The sequence below is a fragment of the Gopherus flavomarginatus genome, chromosome 5 (assembly GCF_025201925.1).
Source record: "Gopherus flavomarginatus isolate rGopFla2 chromosome 5, rGopFla2.mat.asm, whole genome shotgun sequence".
NCBI classification, from domain to species: Eukaryota; Metazoa; Chordata; order Testudines; family Testudinidae; genus Gopherus; species Gopherus flavomarginatus.
Genome location: NC_066621.1, coordinates 119,414,215 through 119,437,778, shown reverse-complemented (window position 1 = coordinate 119,437,778; position 23,564 = coordinate 119,414,215). Strand labels below are relative to the sequence as shown.

The 23,564-nt window shown below is 43.7% G+C and overlaps 1 protein-coding gene across 1 annotated transcript in view; it reads left to right on the top strand.

Moving 5' to 3' along the window:
* SPTLC2 (serine palmitoyltransferase long chain base subunit 2) overlaps nt 1-23,564 on the top strand; it is a 122,599-nt gene that overhangs the window by 5,619 nt on the left and 93,416 nt on the right. Inside the window, exon 2 of the mRNA XM_050953274.1 lies at nt 23,118-23,312. Within this exon, the coding sequence (XP_050809231.1) occupies nt 23,118-23,312 (195 nt within the window). The remainder of the gene's footprint in view (nt 1-23,117; nt 23,313-23,564) is intronic.

Genomic DNA, 23,564 nt, shown 5'->3' with positions numbered 1-23,564 from the left:
ATCCGGGCTGCCAGGGTCCCTTTTCTTCCGGGCTTTCCTGTCAAAAACCGGACACCTGGCAACCCTATCTGGTAAGGAAGGAAGGTAATGTAAAGGAAATTGGTGGATGTTACATTGACAGGTAGCAACCAGGATGAGAACTATGGGTATGGCTACACTTGAAATTTCAAAGTGCTGCCGCGGCAGCGCTTTGAAGTGTGAGTGTGGTTGGAGCGCCAGCGCTGGGAGAGAGCCTTCCCAGCGCTGCACGTAAACCACATCCTCTATGGGTGTAGCTTGCAGCGCTGGGAGCCGCGCTCCCAGCGCTGCGGCACTGTTTACACTGAGGCTTTACAGCGCTGTATCTTGCAGCGCTCAGGGGGGTGTTTTTTCACACCCCTGAGCGCGAAAGTTGCAGCGCTGTAAAGTGCCGGTGTAGCCATGGCCTATGATTACTTTAGAATAGGAAAGTATTCAGCATCTTTTATCTTAAAACTCTTGTTCAGCTATACACACAGCAGCTTCTTCATTGCCAAAAATATAGCCATATCTGAGGTGGTAGGGGGATTGCGGAGAACAACACAGTAGTTGTTTAACAGTGAACAATATGCAGCAATTCAAAGCAGCAAATAAGGAGTACCTTAGCTAACTGAAGTTGCTGATTTAAAGAGTTTTATTGGTGGAGTTGGCTTGTGATTACTGTGCCTTCTCTCTCTCGTAATAAAAAGTAGATGATAGGACAAACTAGATAAACTGAACTATTTTTAGCCATTTTATCTTTGTGGTGTGCCAGCTGTAGAAACTGAAGTATAGTTTGTGTGTAGAGGCTTCCTTGAGGATAAAGTGTAAGCAAAATTTTTAGTACTGTCTATGAATGTGTGTGCTTGGGTGAATAACTACATTTTCCTTATAAGTGTGTGTGAGGGGAGAGAGGGAATGTGGAGCTAACATGATAATTCATCGTGGTGATGGCAGGCATATTGCCTAAACCGGGGGTTCTCAGACTTTTGTACTGGTGACCCCTTTCACACAGCAAGCCTCCGAGTGCACACCCCACCTATACATTAAAAGCACTTTTCTATGTATTTAACATCATTATAAATGCTGGACGCAAAGGGGATTTAGTGTGGAGGCTGACAGCTCGTGCCTCCCCCGTGTAATAATCTCGTGACCCCCCGAGGGGTCCCGACCCTCAGTTTGAGAACCTCTGGCCTGTAGCTTTCCTGTCCCATACTTCCTCTATCTGGTTTTTGTCCTTTAGATTATAAATTTTTATAAATACAGCACCAGTACAGTAGCGCCCCCATCTCTAATGTTCTGTGGCCTGTAGATGGTACCTCAGTACGAATAGTAGACATTATGTGAAGTTAAAATTACTATTAATGTTTATAATGCTTATTGATCCCATTCAATCACTTCACTTTTTGTTGTTTTTTCAAAGGCTTTTTGGTGATGAGACAGGTTTTATTTTTGGCTAGTGCGTTTGGAAGGGAATTCATGGCCTGAAATTAGTGTGATGGGGCAGGGAGAGACATTTTAACTTTTAGTTCAGTTAAATAGATTATAGCAGAAGCTGCTGCCCAAGGCATACTCAGAAATTGACTGTGCTGGAGGAAGTATAACATTTCAGATTTTCATTTCCAAACTGTTTTAACCCATGAAAAATCTTAATGCAATATCAGAATTGCATAAGTTTCATTGCGTAAGGGTGACTCTAGACATCTGTTAATAGCAAGAGACAAAGAAGCACAGCAGCTGAACAATAAGGCCCTGTGATTCCCTCTGGTGTTTGCCAAAGGCATGCAGCCCTGTTGACTTAACATGCCATCGCTGGATATTATGCTGAAACAGGAAAAATGTTAAGTTACTTGGTATAATCAGTTTATTCATTATGACCACTGAAATTATTACAGGTTGGAATGAAATAATTAAGAGGCTGGGTAATCATTGTTGGAATACTTGAGTTATTCAGTGGTGCTCTGTTTTTTTTTTGTTTGTTTTTTAAATCAGTTTAGGGTTTCCTTGTAAAATTTGCCAACCTAAGCACAAAATCTGCTTGCTTATTGTTTACCATGACTGGAAAAAGCCCCACAGATCTTGCTCACCTTTTCTCCCCACCCCCTCCAGCCTTCCTCCCCTCCCCCCACCCAAAAAAAAAAAAAAAAAGAAAAAAGGCGAAAGCAAAAGTCTCCTGCCTTATGTGGGTGGCCGGCCTAGTATTTTGCAAGGCTGTGGAATTTCTGAAACCACTGGGCTTTAGGTGAATCTGAAACCATTACTTTTTTCCTAGGCTTTTAATTGAGTTGGTGATAAAGCTTGAAATTTAAACCTCATAGTATGTTGTACTTTTGCTACTAAAATTTTTTTACAAAAGAGAAGTGAAGTGGCAGTGAATTTTATTTTTATTTTCAAAGCTTTCGTTTTGTGGTCAGGAAATTGTAATGTTTCATATGATTCATTCATCCTTTCATCCCCTTCTGGTTATCCTGTTGTGTGTAATTTACTATGGCTGGAGTTGTACACAACTCCTACTAAAAGGGCTTTGAGGCTGATACAGCATTTGGCATCTTTCTTCATTAACAATTCACAATGCAAGTGTGTTCATAGAATCATAGATTATTAGGGTTGGAAGGGACCTCACAAGATCATCTAGTCCAACCCCCTGCTCAAAGCAAGACCAGCCCCCAAATGGCCCCCTCAAGGATTGAACTCACAACCATGGGTTTAGCAGGCCAATACTCAAACCACTGAGCTATCCCCTGTTCTTTGAAAACTCTCTATTTGCATTAAAACAGGATTCAAAATCTTTGTCCAAGGCACTTAATAGACTGGAAACTAGCTAAGTCAGAGACCTTTTTACCTTCAGTCCTTCAAGATGGCTATACTTCACAGGAATGATGCAACTTGATAGGCCCAGGTTATGTCGATCAGAAACTAAAAATGGCATTCTACGCAGTAGAACCCTGACAGTAAAACTCCTTTCCATGAAGATCAGACTCAGACCAAGCATGATGGTGTGCTGCTCTCCACAACTCCCTATTCAATAAAGCACATCATTGCTGTTAAGGAAAGGTCCTACGCAATCACACTCCTTTGCCTAGAAAGAACAGAAGAGGGAAGAACCCTTTTGCTCTGGGATTTTATGCTGCGTAACTCTGTACAGTGTGCATGGCATAATGATAGGTGTAGCATGAAATCTAAGATAAATAGCATGGCATAATGATAGGTGTAGCATGAAATCTAAGATAAATACTACCCTTACATTGATCTTATTTAATAACTTATTGAATTCTCAAGACATTATCCTCCTGCAATCAAATTGTGTGTTGTAAATCCAGGACTTGTTTGGTGATTCCCCAGGGTATTTGGCTGTGTTGGGCATAGCTACTTGTAGAAGGGAAAGGAGACTGATGTTGCAGGGCTTCTCTTCTTAGCATATGCGCAGCCTGCCTCAGGTGGCAGTGGCCAGGATTCATCATCGAATTTGAGCCTCTGGTTTGGATCATTAGCGTCACTGGTGGATACTGACTGGGAGTGCAATGTGACAGGAATCAAAAGCCAAACCTAGTATTGGCAGAGAATGTTAAGGGGACAAGGCAAAGATTCTGGGCAGCTGTCTTAATACAGTGAGCCACATGGGCTTTGGAATTGGGAAACTTGCCCAAAATCAGGAGAGAAGATGGGAACAGAAGGCAAGTAACTAACTTAAACTTGAATGCTTGAAAGTTAGGTACAGAACATTCTCATTTAGGCACCTCAATAAGAGGGCTGATTTTCTGAGGTGCTGAGAATTGACAGCTTGCATTGACTTCAGTTGCAGCTGTGGGTGCTTAATAGCTCTGGAAATCAAGTAACTTTAAAGTGTCTGAATATGGATTAAGGTGTTTAGGTTTGAGTACTCATTTGTAAGTGTTGGCCTTCACCTCTCTGAGCTTTGGATTCACTGTCTTTAAAGTGGGAGTGGTCATGCTTTACTCATCCATGAATAGCACTTTGAAATCTACTGATGAAAAGCCCTTTGGGCGTTCTGAGCACAGTGAAAACCCGTTTATCTGATCTGATTAGGATTGGGGGATAATCAACAAATTTGGGTAGTCAGGAGAATGGGCTGGGCGGTTCAGTTAAGATGGATAATGAAGACTCAGATAAATAGGATTCTACTGTACTGATGTACTTCAGAAGGAAGTGAATTAAAAGTGTAATGGGCTACTTAATATGGAAAGAGCAAAAAGCAGATAAAGGTTGAAAAATGTGAACTACCCTGCTTCCCTTTTACAAGAGAGTACTCAATAGCAACATGTCTAGAGAAATCAAGGCGTGCAGGAGCAGGACCTAGCTAATCTCAGCGTATTCACACTGGCAAAGCCCAGAGAAACCCACAGAGTGCTGAAGGGCTGGCAGAAGTTTTGCAATCACTGAAAACTTGACAAATGCTTGAAAAGCAGGCATGGTTCCTGTAGAGTCTTGTGAAAGGGCTTGTCTCAAGCCTGTATGCTGTTGTAGACAGGGGCTATGGCTACACTTGAAACTTCAAAGTGCTGCCCCGGCAGCGCTTTGAAGTGCAAGTATGGTCGCAGCACCAGCGCTGGGAGAGAGCTCTCCCAGCGCTGAACGTAAACCACCTCCTCATCGAGTGTAGCATGCAGCGCTGGGAGCCGTGCTCCCAGCGCTGTGGCACTGTTTACACTGATGCTTTACAGCGCTGTATCTTGCAGTGCTCAGGGGAGTGTTTTTTCATACCCGTGAGCGAGAAAGTTGCAGCGCTGTAAAGCGCCAGTGTAGCCAAGGCCAGAGACTCCCTTCAGCACTGTTTACGGCATCATTGAATAAAGATGCAGGTCCCTACTTGCAGGAGGTGGGGAGCTCAGGGAATTATATCTATAAGTGCAATTGGTTAATTGTTAGGATGAAGATTTTCTTTAGAGTATAGTGAGGGGGCAACCCTTGAGGCCAAACAGATGAACTCAAATTATTCTCCCAAATTCCTTCCAAGAGGGAGGGACAGACAGTTTAAAAAAATGCCACACAGACACTTTTTGGTGTTACTCCAAGGTGAGTTAAAGGTGGAAGTGTTCGTCTTAGAACAAACTACTTAAAAATCACTTCTTCCCCTCAAGGGCTGAACTCCCCATTTTGTATCCTCTCACAACAATGGATTCCATCGCTGCTCACAACGGCTGGGCATGGAGCCGACCTCATACTGCCTTGGGAATTAATGAGGGCATAAGGAGTTACTAGAGAAATAACAATCTTAAATAGGGTCTTGGAAGGTAGAAAAGCCTTTTTAATCCCATCTAACACTATCTGAATAACAGTTCCTCTCATCCTTTGCATCTCTGCCAAGTTCTGTGTTCAGGTTTATGTGTCCCTGGTAACAGTTAAATCTCCTCATAGATCCCTAGTTGTGTGTGTGTCTGTGGGGGGGAGAGATCTCAGGAGAGGCGTGTTTCTGAAAATAAGTTGAAGGACCATATTGCAGTTAAGTAATTCTGATGGGTGGAAGAAAAATGAATGAATTAAAAAATTGAATATTTCTGATTCTTAAAGGAGTGTGTATGGAGGATCTGATCAGATTCATGCTTATTGCAGATTACTCTATTTAGTATCTGAGTATAGCATCATAGTGTTAGAGAAAATAAAGGCGTGCATTTTTCAGAACTAAAGGAGTTTGTTCTGAAAGTATGCATATGGCACAGCAGGTAGGCAGATAATCACCCGCAAGGGAAAGTGGAGGAGTCTCAGTGAACTGTGCATCATACTGCTATTCTTTTTTCAGATATCTGGTGTGAGCATGGGTTGCTGTTGGAGGGATTATTAAAAGTGGGTTTTGGAGGAAGTGTTAGGCGAGAGGGAGGGTGGTTGTGCGACATAGGGAATCAAGGGGGATGTTCCCAGGTCTAGAGTCAGCATGGGAAATTGCCTTTCCAACAGCAAAATGCCTAAACTGAAGCATATTTTGCCTTTGCAATTTGTTCATTGTCACTGTACTTTTCTCTAAATGGTAAAGAGAGAAGCTAGTGCTGCTCTGGGAACCTATTCAAACAGTCGTCCTGCCGTTGCTCAAAATATGAGAAAAATGGGTTGGCAATGACAGTACATCTTAATAGGCTAAGATGCCTTTACTCAACCTTCCATGGTAACTTGTTGGAATCTTTTATAGTTTCTTCACTGAAGTGAGATTATTCTTATGAACAAATATTTTCAGTAATGCTGCAACTCTGAGTGCGTGCGTACGTACAGCCTTTCACTTTAGACCTGCCTCTGTTGCCATGTTTTTGATGATATGTTAAGGAGTGATTGTATAAGCTAAGCAAAGATGGGCCTGATCAGAATATGGATTTGGGGCCTCCAAGGAAAGTGCGAGATTCTGCAAGAAGTGGTGTTACTAATTCATAGGGCATGCTCTTCCCTTTGAATAATACTAAGCAATGGTTATAGGAGAGGGTACTATATAAAAAGGTTCAGATAACTTCAGGTCCTTAAAGATAGCATTTCTGGCAAGAGGGGGCTAGCGCCCCCTTCACAGTCAGTAGTGACTCTTAGCCAACCTTGTAAAGCAGAAGGATTTATTAGTTGTCTGGAACAGTCCTTATTAGCACAGGAAGTAGGAACATTCACTAAAGTCCATCTTAGGGAGAATCTAGGGCCCTAGGCTCTCCCCCTTTCAAGTCCCAAACCAGGAGACTGACTAGCTTTCAGTGGCCCACCCTTTCACGCCCAGTTTCCCTCCTCTGTCCTGGGCAAAAAGGATACCTATGCCTCCCTCTTTTTCTTCAACTCAGTTGTAGCCTCCTGGCTCTTGCAAAGGGTTCCAGCCATCAGTTGGCATGATACCAAGTGTTTGGCTGCAGGCAGCTATAGGCACTCACACCTGCCCTCTAGGGGTCTCAGCAGTGATCACACACCCATGTCCCACCACCTAGATATTTGTGCAATAGTGGGGAAACCAAAGCACGCACAGTATTCATACAAAACCATTAAGAAATTTCCCACTTGGTCACAGCCTGTTCCACCACTGAGCATGTTTGACACTATTGTTGTATTCTTGTTTTTACTAAAACCATGCTAATACTGCCAATATAACAATGCCGGTACTAAGGCCAAAAGTAGTTGAATCAAGTGTTGCCAAAAGCTTTTTTAGCTTTAAAAAGTAATTATATTTTAATAATACACACGGACCAAGATTTTCGGAGATGACTAATGATTTAGGTAACCAGCCTGAGCTGCCTGACTTTTCAGAAGTGTCCCAAGTTGGGCACCTAAGATATTGAGTCACTTCTCAAATGTTGGTGATATATCCGTAGCGTCCTGCTGAGGTTGAGAGGAGGGACTTGAGAGATTCCACGGCAGCAATCTCCAGACACTTTTTATTACATATATCCCTAACGAAGCAGAACTCATCATTTATTCCCTTAGCAAGAAAGTGCATAGTTGTAGGGAAAGCTGTACAAAAACCATGGAGCTTGCTTTTGTCTATAAGGAGTTTGACCTTTTATATCTTCTTTTATATATCTATAGATATGGGCTGTCGATTAATCACAGTTTTAATCACGCTGTTAAACAATAGAATACCAATTGAAATTTATTAAATATTTTGGATGTTTTTCTACATTTTCATATGTTGTAATTGAATCAGTGTATATTTTTTATTACAAATATTTGCACTGTAAAATGATAAAATAAATAGTATTTTTCAGTTCACCTCATACAAGTACAGTAGTGCAATCTTTGTCTTGAAAGTGCAATTTACAAATGTAGACTTTTTTGTTACATAACTGCACTCCTGAACAAAACAATGTAAAACTTCAGAGCCTAAAAGTCTACTCAGTCCTACTTCTTATTCAGCCAATCGCTAAGACAGACAAGTTTGTTTACATTTATGGGAGATAATATTGCTCTCTTATTTACAATGTGACCAGAAAGCGAGAACAGGCATTTGCATGGCACTTTTGTAGCCAGTCTTGCAAGGTATTTACGTGTCAGAGACGCTAAACACTCATATTTCCCCTTCATACTTCGACCACCATTCCAGAGGACATGCTTCCATGCTGATGATGCTCGTTTAAAAAAAAAAAAAAAAAAAAAGAGTGAATTAAATTTGTGACTGAACTCCTGGGGGGAGAATTGTATGTCCCCAGCTCTGTTTTACCTGCATTCTGCCGTATATTTCATGTTATAGCAGTCTCGGATGATGACCTAGTACATGTTCTTCATTTTAAGAACACTTTCACTGCAGATTTGACAAAACGCAAAGAAGGTACGAATGTGAGATTTCTAAAGATAGCTATAGTACTCAACCCAAGGCTTAAGAATCTGAAGTGCCTTCCAAAATCTGAGAGGAACAAGGTGTGGAGTATGCTTTCAGAAGTCTTAAAAGAGCAACACTTGGATGTGGAAACTACTGAACCTGAACCACCAAAAGAGAAAATCAACCTTCTGCTGGTGGCATCTGACTCAAATAATGAAAATGAGCATGCGTCAGTCTGCACTGCTTTGGATTGTTATAGAGCAGAACCTGTTATCAGCATGGACATGTGCCCTGGAAGGGTGGTTGAAGCACGATGGGACATATGGATCTTTAGTGCATCTGGCATGTAAATATCTTTCAATGCTACCTACAGGAGTGCCATGAGAATGCCTGTTCTCATTTTCAGGTGACATTGTAAACAAGAAGCAGGCAGCATTATCTTCTGCAAATGTAAATAAACTTGTTTGTCTGAGTGATCGGCTGAACAAGAAGTAGGACTGAGTGGGCTTGCAGGCTCTAAAATTTTATGTTTAATTTTTGAATGCAATTATTTAATACATAATTATACATTTTAAGTTCAACTTTCATGATAGAGATTGCACTACAGTACTTGAATTAGGTGAATTGAAAAATACTATTTTTTGTTTTCTACAGTGCAAATACTTATAATCAAAAATACATATAAAGTGAGCACTGTACACTTTGTATTCTGGCTTGCAGTTGAAATCAGTATATCTGAAAATGTAGAAAACATCCAAAAATATAATAAATGGTATTTTATTATTGTTTAACAGTGTGATTAATCGTGATTAATTTTTTTAATTGCTCAATTAATCACATTTAATTTTTTGACTCACTTGACAGCCCTAATATATATATATAGCTGCTGAAACTGGGCAGAGCAGTATTTCTGAATGTTAGGGTGTCAGCATTTTAAAAATTTGCCTGCAGGTCTTACTACTATGTAGTGTGTTCTGTGGGGTGGGTGTTTGTGTTTTTGCAGGAAAACTTTCACTTAATTGCTGTTTCAGACAGCAATGAATATGCTGATTTTGTTTCTGCAGAGACATCTCCTAAAAGGAGTTTGCTAAGAAATGATTCTTTGGGAGCAACATCTTCATGAAAATTGAACAGTAAAGCTGGCAATGGAAATCTTTTTCAGGGTACCAAGTTAACCACAGCAGCTGTGTAAAGCAGACTTATTTGGGATAAAAACCTTAATGTAAGACATAGCAATTAAAAACAAATTGATTATAAAAACAGCCTTTCCACAGCCCATTGGTCTGTAAAGAAGGCTTTGAAGAAACAATCACAGTTTGTCAAATTTGTGTAGAGGTGCAAAATGCAAATACAGCTGGAAGTTTAAAAAAAAAAAAAAGAACTCCCCCCCCCCCCCCCCAACTCATTGCATAAGGAGGGCGTTGAGATTAGCTCATTTCTTACATTGACTTCAATGGACTTTTGCCCAGATACCGACTTCAGGGTCTGGCCCTTACCAAGTATCTTTGGCAGGGTGTCCAAAGTTTGTAGCACGTGCATTATAGTCTGATGTGTACATGGCACATGGATTATTAGAACAATTCCTTTCTAGCTCTTGTCGAATTGTGACATCTTGATACTGAAGCAAAAAACATACTCATACTAAGACAAGTCGGAGAAGGTTGGTTTGACATATTGCAGGCTACAGTGTCCTTTGAGCATACTATTTTAATTGACAAGCTATCTTTCAAGAAGTCTCATTGAGATCATTATTGCTTAGTGTGTGACTTCCTTGCAAAAAAGACCAGCTCTCTTTGAGGGGGGAATTGCTTATTTGAAGACAGGTGTCTTGGCAAACTTTTATGCCAATTTAATTAAAATGGTGTTTTGTTTTTAAAAAAAGACATAATTAAATTGATAATCCTGGAGCACAGTTTTATTGCTGAAAGTGTTTTTATTCTGCACATTAAAGTTTACAGAAACCAGCTAAGACTACATCCTAGATTTAAACAGATGTGAGTGTCCACAAAGTGGTACAGATAGAACTGAATTGGGATAAAAATAACACCTTCAGTTATATCAGTACAACTCTGTGTAGGCAGGCCTGGACATGGTTCAGTTTGGTTTTGTGCAAATGAGGAGAAAACATTTTGGTGACAAATATATTGTGGGGTTGTTTTTTTTTTTTTTATTTAATTCTTTTGTATTTGACATCTCGCTGAATAGATTGGGGCAGGAGCTAGGAATGGAGTTTACTGATGAAGTAAACACAAAATACTGCAGGAGGCATTGGCTTTGGGGTGCTGCTCAGTGAGAATTGCCATTTAATATTGCAATCCCTCTTGGGGTGGCTCACTTGGCTGGCTTTTTAGCAAGTGATTGCCTTGTAGACCTGGAGTGCGCCCTCCCCAATGCACTCCTCTGAGTTCTACATGCCAGGAACTCTTCTGTCTATAAAAATATTTTGAATGCAGAAAACCCTTCATATAATGCAGCTAAAAAGAAAATTGCCAGGCACTTAGTGAGATCTCTGCAGTATGTGTGGTAGTGAGAAGCTAATACATTTTAATGAGAATCAAAGAAAAAGACTGTTTCAGCGGAAATGATCCTGTGAGTGGTGGGTATTTAAATAGAATCTGCCATTTTCAGCCTGTTCCTATTCCTGCCAACAGAAAGGAGTGAAACCATCTCTTTAATGCAAAAAGTGATTGCGTGGTGTGTCTTGGGCAGCAGTAGTTAGTATAACTGCAGCCCTTTATTGTGCATTGCTTTGAGGGCAGGGGAGGGGAAAGCCCAGCCCTGCCACAAGATTAAGTTCAGTGCTGAATTGTTCTACATCTTTTGTGTCCTCAAAAACCTTTATTTAAATCTCCTGATACGCTCCCCTTTCAACACCTCTGTGTGACATCTTGGCTCCAAATACTCCTGGCTACTGACCTCCATTGCCCTCTCTTATTTGGCCTCTTCCGTTCCAAATACAAACATGCAGTAGTTTTCCGCACACCATTTAAACCTTTTCAAAAGCTTGCTTGTTGTGTCACCAGCCACTATCTGTTCCCTTCTTCTTCCATACCTCTTGCTCAAAGAGCTTAAAACTGGTGCTTTGGGTGATTTCTCCTCAGTTCCATCCTGGATCCACTCCAGTCTGGCTTCTAGACTCTAGCAACAGCAGATTCAGTAAACTAAAGTCCTGAAAGTCATCCTGGCTTGGTTTGTATTCCAATCCCATGATCTACAGTCTCTCTGATGCTTCTGATACTGTGGATCACTCGCACCTCAACATCCTGTTCAACTTCCTTATGTTTAGTGGCATTGTCGCCTACTTCAAACTGCTCCTTCAGCACCTCTTCCTTTCTTTGATGGTCCCACATGATTCAGTTCTTGGTTCCTTCCTCTTCTCCTTCTATACTTCATCCTTGGCAGGGCTTATCCTCGTACAGATCCAACAGTCATTTATCTGCTAACACCTCTCTGTTCTTCTGTTTCTGTCCTGTTCCCTTTGGTCCAGTTTCAGCCTGTTTCTGTAGCTTCCTCCTGTATGTCTCACTGACACCTCAAGTTTTAGATGGTTCAATCACAGCTTGTTGCCTCCTAAACTAAAGTCTCTTCTCTTCACTTCTCCATGGCAGTTGACACCATTGACATCCCAGTCAGTCTGGGATTGTTTGACTTCTCCCTGCCCTTCCTTTGCATGTTGGCTGTACCCAAAACCTACCATTTTTCTCAGATTAAGCTCCTGCCCGTCTTCCATGCTGTCGAGTGCAAGGAAAGACCTTCCTATCTAAGCTGAATATTAGCATCTCATTCAAATCCTTATATATCCTATTTCTTTCACAATGCCCTCAAGAAGTAGTGTTCTGATTAAGAAAACTAGCCAAGACAGTGGTTCTCAAACTTTTGTACTAGTGACCTCTTTTACATAACAAGCCTCTGAGTGTGACCTTCCCCCTCCCAAATTAAGACCAATTAATGTATTTAACCCCATTATAAATGCTTGAGGCAAAGTGGGGTTTGGGGTGGAGGCTGACCGCTCATGCCGCCTTGTGGGGTCCCAACTCCCAGTTTCAGAACCCCTACTCTAAGGGCTTGGCTACACTTGCAAGTTACAGTGCAAGAAAGGAGTCCCAGGCACAATAGCTCACTACCCGTCCACACTGGCAAGGCATGTAGAGCACTCTGACTCCACGGCTACAGCGCTGCTGGTACTCCACCTTGGCAAGAGGAATAATGTTTTCTGTGCCTTGGCTACAATGCCCAGGCATCAGTGTGAATGAGGTGTTGCGTTACTGTGCTCTGATCGGCCTCCAGAAATGTCCCATAATCCCTTTAAGGAAGTGACACTCCTGTCATTGTTTTGAACTCCTGTAGGAATGCAGAAATTCATAGATTCACAGACTCTAGGACTGGAAGGGACCTCGAGAGGTCATTGAGTCCAGTCCCCTGCCCTCATGGCAGGACCAAATACTGTCTAGAACATCCCTGATAGACATTTATCTAACCTACTCTTAAATATCTCTAGAGTTGGAGATTCCACAACCTCCCTAGGCAATTTATTCCAGTGTTTAACTACCCTGACAGTTAGGAACTTTTTCCTAATGTCCAACCTAAATCTCCCTTGCTGCAGTTTAAGCCCATTGCTTCTTGTTCTATCATTAGAGGCTAAGGTGAACAAGTTTTCTCCCTCCTCCTTATGACACCCTTTTAGATACCTGAAAACTGCTATCATGTCACCTCTCAGTCTTCTCTTTTCCAAACTAAACAAACCCAGTTCTTTCAGCCTTCCTTCACAGGTCATGTTCTCTAGACCTTTAATCATTCTTGTTGCTCTTCTCTGGACCCTCTCCAATTTCTCCACATCTTTCTTGAAATGCGTTGCCCAGAACTGGACACAATACTCCAGTTGAGGCCTAACCAGCGCAGAGTAGAGCAGAAGAATGACTTCTCGTGTCTTGCTTACAACACACCTGTTAATGCATCCCAGAATCACGTTTCAGATGCCCTTTCAAAGCTCTGTTTCTGACAGCCGTCATGCAAGCTGTTACTGTGGAATGGTGGGGAGGGGGGGAGAGGGAGGTCTACTGCTGTCTGAACTTATAAGACAGCATTCTGACATGCTCTCAGTCCCCCCCCCCACCCAAAACTCACGCTCTCCCCCCCCATATATACACAACACACTCCCTGTCACACCCCACCCCTCCCATTTTAAAAGCATGTTGCAGTCACTTGCATGCTGGGATAGCTGCCTATAATGCACCACTCCCAATGCCACTGCAAATGTGGCCACGCCAGTGCACTTGAAGCTGTCAGTGTGGACAGATAAGAGCGGAGACCATTTCTTTTTGGTTAAGAATCTCTCATACAGACTATACAAGATCCCTACAGTCTTATGAAGTAACTGAAAATAATTGCAGATGGGGCAGGGTCTGGGATATAAGTGAGAGCAGGAAGGATTTGAGCATCTCAAGTTAGGAGGAATTAACTTTCTGCCTTTGTAGATCTCTGAGGTCTTAGACCTGCTAGCAGCTGACTGATTTTTTTTTTAAGCATTATAAATTCACAAGTAAAACCTGACATTATTTGAAAGAGTGTTCTTTAAAACACTAATATTGTGTTCAGCAATATTGTGAGAACCTCAGGCTACATATGTGCAAGACCCAACCTAAATTACAAATGCAACCACATCAGGGAGTCTGGTGAGTTTGTGGGTGTGCCCGTGTCATAAACAGATAGCTAAGGGTTAATGTCTCTTACACCTGGAAAGAAGTAATCTGAAACACCTGACCAGCGTGCCCCAAAACACTCTAACAATTTGGGTGGTGGCAGCTTTACCAGGTCCAAGCTGGTAACTAAGCTTGGAGGTTTTCATGCTAACCCCCATATTTTGGAGGCTAAGGTCCAAATCTGGGACTAGGTTTGACATGGTGTGCAGCGTTGTGGGAAATATAGAATCCAGAAGCCAGTAGGAATATTATATTTTCTTTTCTCTGCTAGGGGCTTTTTAGCAGAGAGAAACAGTTTGGTTCCCTTTTAAAACCAGAGAGAATTTTTTTTTCTGCTCTCTCTGGCAGTTGTGGCTTGCATATTAAGCAAGAAACCATTAAGGAGCTATTAAGGGTCTTTTGTCACACAATAGCACTCCCATTAGGAGGCAGATACCAGCACTATACTCATGCAAATAAAGTGGTTTTTCTGGTTTACTTTACATTGAAAAAATTAGCTAGAGAAAGAAAGGGAAAAAGGCACTGTTGCTAGGCAGGCCCCAGGAGACAACAGAGCCTGCAGTTCAGACAATAAACACCAGAGGGCACCCCAACACAAGAAAACAGGAACCATGACTTCCAAGGAAAAAAGGGAGGCAGAAGAACAAATCAAAGAAGCTGAACACAGGCGACAACTGGAAAAAAGACAAAAAGAGATGGAGCTGAAAGAAAAGGAAGAAAGCATCAAACTGGCAGCCTACAAAAGAGAACAAGCAGCCAAAGAGGCAGCCCACAAAAGAAAACTAGAAGAAGAAGAGGTGGCCCACCGACGTAAACAAGAAGAAGAAGAGGTGGCACACAGAAGGAAACAAGAAGAAGAAGAGGTGGCCCACAGAAGGAAACAAGAAGAAAAAGACATGGCCCACCGCCGAGAAATGGAAAAACAACAAAAAGAAAGTGAAGAGAAGGAAAAACAGAGAAAACATGAACTGGACTTAGCGCAGGCTGGGCAGCATGCGCCAGCCAATCCTAACAACCGCTCACCAATTATGGTTCCACATCCCAGGAAATTTCCCACCTACAAGGCAGGTGATAATACTGAGGCCTTCTTGGAAAATTTTGAAAGAGCCTGTCTTGGGTACCGCATCTCTGAAGACCAGTACATGGTAGAATTGAGGCCACAGCTCAGCGGACCTTTAGCAGAGGTGGCAGCTGAAATGCCTAAGGAGAACATGAACGACTATAAACTTTTTCAAACCAAGGCCAGATACAGAATGGGGATAACCCCGGATCATGCCCGTCGGCGTTTCAGAACCCAAAAGTGGAAACCAGATGTGTCATTTCCCAAACACGCCTACTACGTTGGGAAAAATTATGAGGCCTGGATATCAGGACACAATGTTAAAACCTTGGACGAACTGCACCTCCTCATACAAATGGAGCTGTTCTTGGATGGTGTTCCTGAGGACATAACACGGTACATACAAGATGGAAAACCCAAAAATCTCACCGAGGCAGGGGAGATTGGAGCCAGATGGATGGAAGTGGCAGAAAGCAAGAAAGCTACCGTCAAGGGGAACGAATACCCCAGGGGGCACACCGACCATAAACCCTACAACCGAGGACAGCCAAAGACCCCACACACAACCCAAGTAAAGCCCCAGACGCCCTATTCTTCCACCTCACCAGTCTCCAGTAACTCACCTCGACCCAGTGACCCATCAGATGGAAGATGCTTTAAGTGTAATGAACTGGGACATACCAAGGCCAACTGTCCAAAGAACGCCATCCGAGTGCAGTTCATTACACCACCATCACCCAAAAGATCCCCAGGCCCAGATGCCTCTCAAATACCCTTGGAGCGAAGGGAAAATTTGAGAGTGGGCGGAAAGAAGGTTACTGCATGGAGAGACACGGGAGCACAAGTGTCAGCTATCCACCAATCCTTCGTAGACCCCAAATTCATCAACCCAAAGGCCCAAGTGACAATTTACCCCTTCATGTCACAAGCTGTAGACTTTCCTACAGCTGAACTGCCTGTCCAGTACAAAGGCTGGTCAGGGATGTGGACTTTTGCAGTCTATGACAATTATCCTATCCCCATGCTACTGGGGGAAGACTTGGCCAAACAGGTGAAGCGGGCCAAGCGAGTGGGAATGGTTACACATAGCCAAACCAGGCAAGCTTCCAGACCCGTTTCTGTTCCTGAGCCGTCCACAGACGCCCCGTCTGTGTTACCAGAGACCCAGACAGAGGTAGTGGACCCGGATTCCATGCCAACCACTGAAACAGACACAGCACCTCCAGTCCCAGGCCCGGAACTGGAACAGCAACCAGCACCAGCAAGTGCAACCACATCTTCAAACTCAACGCCAGAGGGCGCCAGCGAGCCAAAACTGGCAGAAGCAACAGACAGCCATACCCAAAAGGCTCAGCCAGAGCCTGAAATACCCTCAGGTGCACCAGCGGAGAGCGGTTCACCATCAACGGAAACAACCCCATCACCTACATCGCTTCCAGAGGGACCAAGCCCAAGTCCACAGTCTGAGGAAGAACTGGTGACCCCAGCCTCAAGGGAACAGTTCCAGACTGAGCAGGAAGCAGACGACAGCCTTCAGAAAGCTTGGGCGGCGGCACGGAGCACCCCACCGCCTCTCAGCTCTTCTAATTGATCCCGGTTTGTTATAGACCAAGGACTTTTATACAAGGAGATTCTTTCTGGTGGACACCGGGAAGAATGGCAGCCGCAAAAACAGTTGGTGGTTCCAACTAAGTACCGGGGGAAGCTCTTAAGCTTAGCCCATGATCATTCCAGTGGCCATGCTGGGGTGAACAGAACCAAGGACCGGTTGTGGAAGTCCTTCCACTGGGAGGGGATGGGCAAGGACGTTGCCAAGTATGTCCGGTCTTGTGAGGTATGCCAAAGAGTGGGAAAGCCTCAAGACCAGGTCAAGGCCCCTCTCTAGCCACTCCCCATAATTGAAGTCCCATTTCAGCGAGTAACTGTGGATATTCTGGGTCCTTTCCCAAAAAAGACACCCAGAGGAAAGCAGTACGTACTGACTTTCATGGACTTTGCTACCCGATGGCCGGAAGCAGTAGCTCTAGGCAACACCAGGGCTAACACTGTGTGCCTGGCCCTAACAGACATTTTTGCCAGGGTAGGTTGGCCCTCCGACATCCTTACAGATTCAGGATCTAATTTCCTGGCAGAGACCATGCAAAAACTGTGGGAAACTCATGGGGTGAATCACTTGGTTGCCACCCCATACCACCATCAAACCAATGGCCTGGTGGAAAGGTTTAATGGAACTTTGGGGGCCATGATACGTAAATTCGTCAACGAATACTCCAATAATTGGGACCTAGTGTTGCAGCAGTTGCTGTTTGCCTACAGGGCTGTACCACATCCCAGTTTAGGGTTTTCACCGTTTGAATTTGTGTATGGTCACGAGGTTAAGGGGCCATTACAGTTGGTGAAGCAGCAATGGGAGAGGTTTACGCCTTCTCCAGGAACTAACATTCTGGACTTTGTAAGCAACCTACAAAGCACCCTCCGACACTCTTTAGCCCTTGCTAAAGAAAACCTAAAGGATGCTCAGGAAGAACAAAAGGCCTGGTATGACAAACATGCTAAAGAACGTTCCTTCAAGGTAGGAGACCAGGTTATGGTCTTGAAGGCGCAACAGGCCCATAAGATGGAAGCATCATGGGAAGGGCCATTCACGGTCCAAGAGCGCCTGGGAACTGTGAACTACCTCATAGCATTTCCCAATTCCTCACTAAAGCCCAGAGTGTACCATGTTAATTCTCTCAAACCTTTTTATTCCAGAGACTTACAGGTTTGTCAGTTTACAGTCCAGGGAGATGATGCTGCGTGGCCTGACGGTGTCTACTACGAAGGGAAAAAAGACGGTGGCGTGGAAGAGGTGAACCTCTCAACCACCATGGAACGTCTGCAGCGGCGACAAATCAAGGAGCTGTGCACTAGCTTCGCCCCATTGTTCTCGTCCACCCCAGGACGGACTGAACGGGCATACCACTCCATTGACACAGGTAATGCTCACCCCATTAGAACCCCACCCTACCGGGTGTCTCCTCATGCCCAAGCTGCTATAGAACGGGAGATCCAGAACATGCTACAGATGGGTATAATACGCTTATCTACCAGTGCATGGGCATCTCCAGTGGTTCTGGTACCCAAACCAGATGGGGAAATACACTTTTGCATGGACTACCGTAAGCTAAATGCGGTAACTCGTCCAGACAACTATCCAATGCCACGTACCGATGAGCTATTGGAGAAGTTGGGACGTGCCCAGTTCATCTCTACAATAGACTTAACCAAGGGGTACTGGCAAGTACCACTAGATGAACCTGCCAAGGAGAGGTCAGCATTTGTCACCCATGCGGGGTTGTATGAATTTAATGTCCTTCCTTTCGGCCTTCGAAATGCACCCGCCACCTTCCAGAGGCTGGTAGATGGTCTACTAGCAGGACTGGGAGAATATGCAGTTGCGTACCTCGATGATGTGGCCATTTTTTCAGACTCCTGGCCCGAACACCTACTACACCTGGAAAAGGTCTTTGAGCGCATCAGGCAGGCCGGACTAACTGTTAAGGCCAAAAAGTGTCAAATAGGCCAAAACAGAGTGACTTACCTGGGGCACCAGGTGGGTCGAGGAACCATAAACCCCCTACAGGCCAAGGTGGATGCTATCCAAAAGTGGCCTATCCCAAGGTCAAAGAAACAGGTCAAATCCTTCTTAGGCTTGGCCGGGTACTACAGGCGATTTGTACCACACTACAGCCAAATCGCTGCCCCACTGACCAAAAAGACCCACCCAAATGCAGTTAAGTGGACTGATGAGTGTCAAAAGGCCTTTACCCAGCTTAAGGCGATGCTCATGTCTGACCCTGTGCTCAGGGCCCCGGATTTTGACAAGCCATTCCTAGTAACCACGGATGCATCTGAGCGTGGTATAGGAGCTGTTCTCATGCAGGAAGCAACAGATCACAACTTCCATCCTGTCGTGTTTCTCAGCAAGAAACTGTCTGAGAGGGAAAGTCACTGGTCAGTCAGTGAAAAGGAATGCTATGCCATTGTGTGCGCCCTGGAAAAGCTACGCCCATATGTTTGGGGACGGCGGTTCCAGCTACAAACTGACCATGCTGCACTAAAGTGGCTTCATACTGCCAAGGGGAACAACAAGAAACTTCTTCGTTGGAGTTTAGCTCTCCAAGATTTTGATTTTGATATTCAGCACATCTCAGGAGCTTCTAACAAAGTAGCTGATGCACTCTCCCGTGAGAGTTTCCCAGAATCCAGTAGTTAAAAAGTGTTCTTAAAATGTAGAAGTCTGTTAGTTATATACTTAGTGGTATATGTAAAGGTGCATGTGTTGTATTAATCTGTTTATTTTAAAGTTCTAGAAGGAAATCGCCGCCAGTGAGCTTCCCCACTGTCTGCAATTTGGGGGGCTTGTCATAAACACTTAGCTAAGGGTTAATGTCTCTTACACCTGGAAAGAAGTAATCTGAAACACCTGACCAGAGTGCCCCAAAACACACTAACAATTTGGGTGGTGGCAGCTTTACCAGGTCCAAGCTGGTAACTAAGCTTGGAGGTTTTCATGCTAACCCCCATATTTTGGACGCTAAGGTCCAAATCTGGGACTAGGTTTGACAGCCTGAGATTCACTTCTTGTCTGGGTGTTGTAGCTGTATCTCCATTATTGGCAACTATCAAATATCTGTCCAAAAATACATGCCTCATACTTGGCTGGAGGCTGCAATTCAGATGCAATCCAGAGAGATTTCAGCCCCTTCCTCCACTCCTTCACTGTCCTTATATTGGTCACGTTGTCAAGGTGGTGGTACTGTGAATACAGGCACTTACTGGTAGCAAATGTCTTTTCTGTATCCCACCTTCTTGCTAGTTTTCCAGCTGCTCCCACATATACCCAGAGACATCTGTCATATCACACTAAGCACTTTTCAGAATTATATTCCAATATGTAGCCTAAACCTGGACGTTCCTCCTAGTTCTGTCCCTTTCCCAACACAGAGAAGGAGGTAGTGGTGTGGAAACTATGGCAAAGAGGTGGATATTAGTTTGTCTGAAAGCGATAAGGTTTGTGGTCATTTTTATCCCATGCCCTGGCTCTGGGCCTAGCCCCTTGAGAAGGTTCTATCTTTCACACTCACAAATATCTTTCCTTGACTCTTTGGAGTACTGATATCAAGTTAAGTGTGGTGGCCCAGGCTTTCTACTATCTGACTGGTCTATTGTCTTTGAAGATCCAGACCTGGATGTTAGACTTAGTCCAAAATTCTTTCCGGGATCAGTGTAGTAGTTAAAACTTCAGTACTGTGCTCACAACATTCCATGTTGCTGAGCAGGTTGCCTGCTCTGATTTGTACCGGCTGAAGCTTGTTTGTTTGGTCCAGTCTTATTTGCAGGCATTGTGCATTGCGGTAATCAGCCCTGGAGAGGATGAATCAGTGGATCACTATAGCTAAGTTCTAGTTTTTCGCGATGAGATGGAGTCTCATGGTCAACCTTTCTTAAACCCTTTGGTGCAAAGGGGGGATACCTACTCATGAGGAAGCACAATATTTGTGATCCAGTTAGAGGTTGCCAAGATAGGGAATCAGCAGTTGTTCCCTGTGTTACAAAATTTATCTTTCAGCATTTATGCTGCTGATGCATTGTGGGTCACCTAGTATGGGGACAGTGAAACTAGAGTTCAGTTTTGTTTCTTGCATTTCCTGACCTAGATTGGGAAGGTTCATCTCACACTGGGTTTGCTGAGCTTTTAGGTCAAATGGGTCTTTAAAAGTGGCTGGAAGGAGAATGGGGTCTGGAGTGGGTGAAAAGTAGAAAGTAGAAAATTTAGGATGGAATACAGGGATACCATGGATGGGGTGTTGTAAATAGCTCAGATGTAGGTGCTTTTAAAGTGAAGATAAGGAGCCCTCATTTCTTGAAGTGGATGTGACATGGTCCTTTACCCTTTTTACAGCATCTTCATCCAAGAATCTTAAAGTGCTTTACAGAATTAAATCTCAAAGCTGTTCTCGGGGGTAGCTCTATGGTATCCCCACTGTGCAGATTGGGAAACAGTCATAGAGGAAGTGCCTTGCTAGAGAAACGCACCAAATCAATGGCAGAGTTGGGAATAGAACCCTGGTGTCCTGACTCCCATTCCTATGCTCTAGCCAAAAGGCCATTACTTGCCTGGTATAGGATAAGAAGCCAGATGTGCTCTTGGAAAAAGAGGAAAATCTATACTGGCACCAGAGTTTTGCAGTTCTGCCAAGTGTCCTGTATCTTCCTGCCTATAGATCAGGTAAAAATCTTGTGCCAAAAGAGTATTGCATTCCAAATACACTTGCTCCTAGAAGGGGGAGCACTGGCTAGGGACACTGAAAATTATGGGTTCTGGTTTTGTCTCTCTTACGGACTAGTGGAGTATCTGTGCAATTCATAACCATATTGCTGATTAGGGCCTCATATCCCTAATCTGGGGCCCGGTTTTGTTTGCCTATTTTAAAATGGGTAACATTGCACAAGCTCATTTTGGCAGATCTGGGAATAGAATCCTATTCTCTAGTATGACAGACCCAGGTCTCATCCACCTCATCACAATGGCATTCTGAACAAATATGCCAAATGTTTATGCTAGGCTAGATCTGTAACCACTTCTCTAATTCCTAGACAACTCTGATCCCAGGCCATGTCCAGACTACCCGCCGTATCGGCGGGTTAAAATCGATTGCTCGGGGATCGATATATCGTGTCTAATCTAGACGCGATATATCGATCCCCGAGCGTGCTTATATCGATTCCGGAACTCCATCAACCCCAACGGAGTTCCGGAATCGACACGGAGAGCCGCGAACATTGATCCCGCGCGGTGTGGATGGGTGAGTAATCTGATCTTAGATATTCGACTTCAGCTACGTTATTCACGTATCTGAAGTTGCGTATCTAAGATCGATTTCCCCCCCATGTGTGGACCAGCCCCCAGAGCCAGGAGTAAAACCTGAAAATGTCAGGTATCAGGATTCCTATCTTGTCTCACAAGTAGTTGTACAACGTATTGGCAAAAGTGTCTCTGGTCTCCCCCAAGGGGCTGGCTCATATAGAGTATACCAGCCTATTCCTGCAACTGGTTACTACTCCAGTTCAAACAGAAGTCTGTGCTGTATGTTTAAAGGCACAGGGTTTAAACTTTGCTCATAGCCATGTGGGGAAGAATAGTTTGTAATTAAAGACCGTGTACCCAGAAAGGGACCAAATTAAGAGAGCATGGGTAACATCAGTGCTGGCATTTGCTAATGTGTGTGGTGTCTGTCTATTTTTTTTTATGCTTGCTTTTCAACTGCAAGTCTAACACAGGTTTTTATATGCGAAAGACCTAAGTAGCACTTACTAATGGACAAGTGTCTTAAAAATATTGCAAGTGAGCTACAGAGCCTTTTACCTGTAAGTCACCAGTCTGAACCCAGTCCCCTTCAGCAGGGACAGAAAGCTGTTCCCACCTAATATGGATGTTGGCTGATTCCTACATTGAGATGAGCTTGGTCTTGGTTCCACCTCTGACATTGCAAGTTCACCACCATTACTTGTACTAATGGACAGACTTGTCAAAGAATTGTTTGAGTCGTAAGGACTGAACTAACATTATTTCTTTCACCAGCAGAAGTCGTCATTCTCCTTCTTCAGCCTCATCAAGGCTGAACTATGCTGGCAGGGTAGTGTGTGTGGGAAGCTTGCCCTGGTGCTGCTCTATATGTAGATAGACGTCATTCACCAGGGCTTTCAATCTGGCAGTCACCCTTTCAACTGGGACTAAATCAACACATCTGAGATGACATTGATGGTTGTATGCAAACATTTATTTGCTAATTTACATAACTTGTATAAAATGTCACACTGAGTTGCACAAAACTTGGCAGCAATAACTTTGGACGTGCTGGAAGCAAGAGAGAAGATGAAGCTGAGACTAATAGTTGGGGATAGTGCCTTTTATCAAGAGTGGTTGTCAGTAATGCTTGAGCCAGGCTGAAAATGGTTGGTTCTTTGAACTGAGTAAAAATCTTGCCCCAGTACCATTGGACACCTGTAATTTAGCAGCACTCTCTGAAAACAGATTTTTTTCCCCATTCTAGTAACTTCTAATTCCAGTTTTAACCTTCTATTCTAGATTCATCACATTGCCCACAATGGAGGATTATATAAAAGACCCTTTAATGAAGCTTTTGAGGAAACACCAATGCTGGTTGCTGTGCTGACGTACGTGGGTTACGGTGTCCTCACCCTCTTTGGGTATCTGCGAGACTTTCTGCGACAGTGGAAGATTGAGAAGTGTCAACATGCATCAGAGAGAGAGGAACAAAAGGTAGTTGCTGGACAGGCAGGAGTGGGATTGAGCTGATGCGCAGTGGCATGTCAGCCAGCAGTACCAATTTAAAACATTTCTATTTCTAGGCCAAATATGAGCCTTTGCACAGCTGGTTGGAGTAATCTGTAGACAGTTTGAAACAATAGCATCGAGGTGCTAATTAATTACCTCATAATCTCAATGAAGTGTTAACTCTGAGGCTCACTGATGACCATTTTAATGTCCACACTGGTAATTGTTTCATTGTCA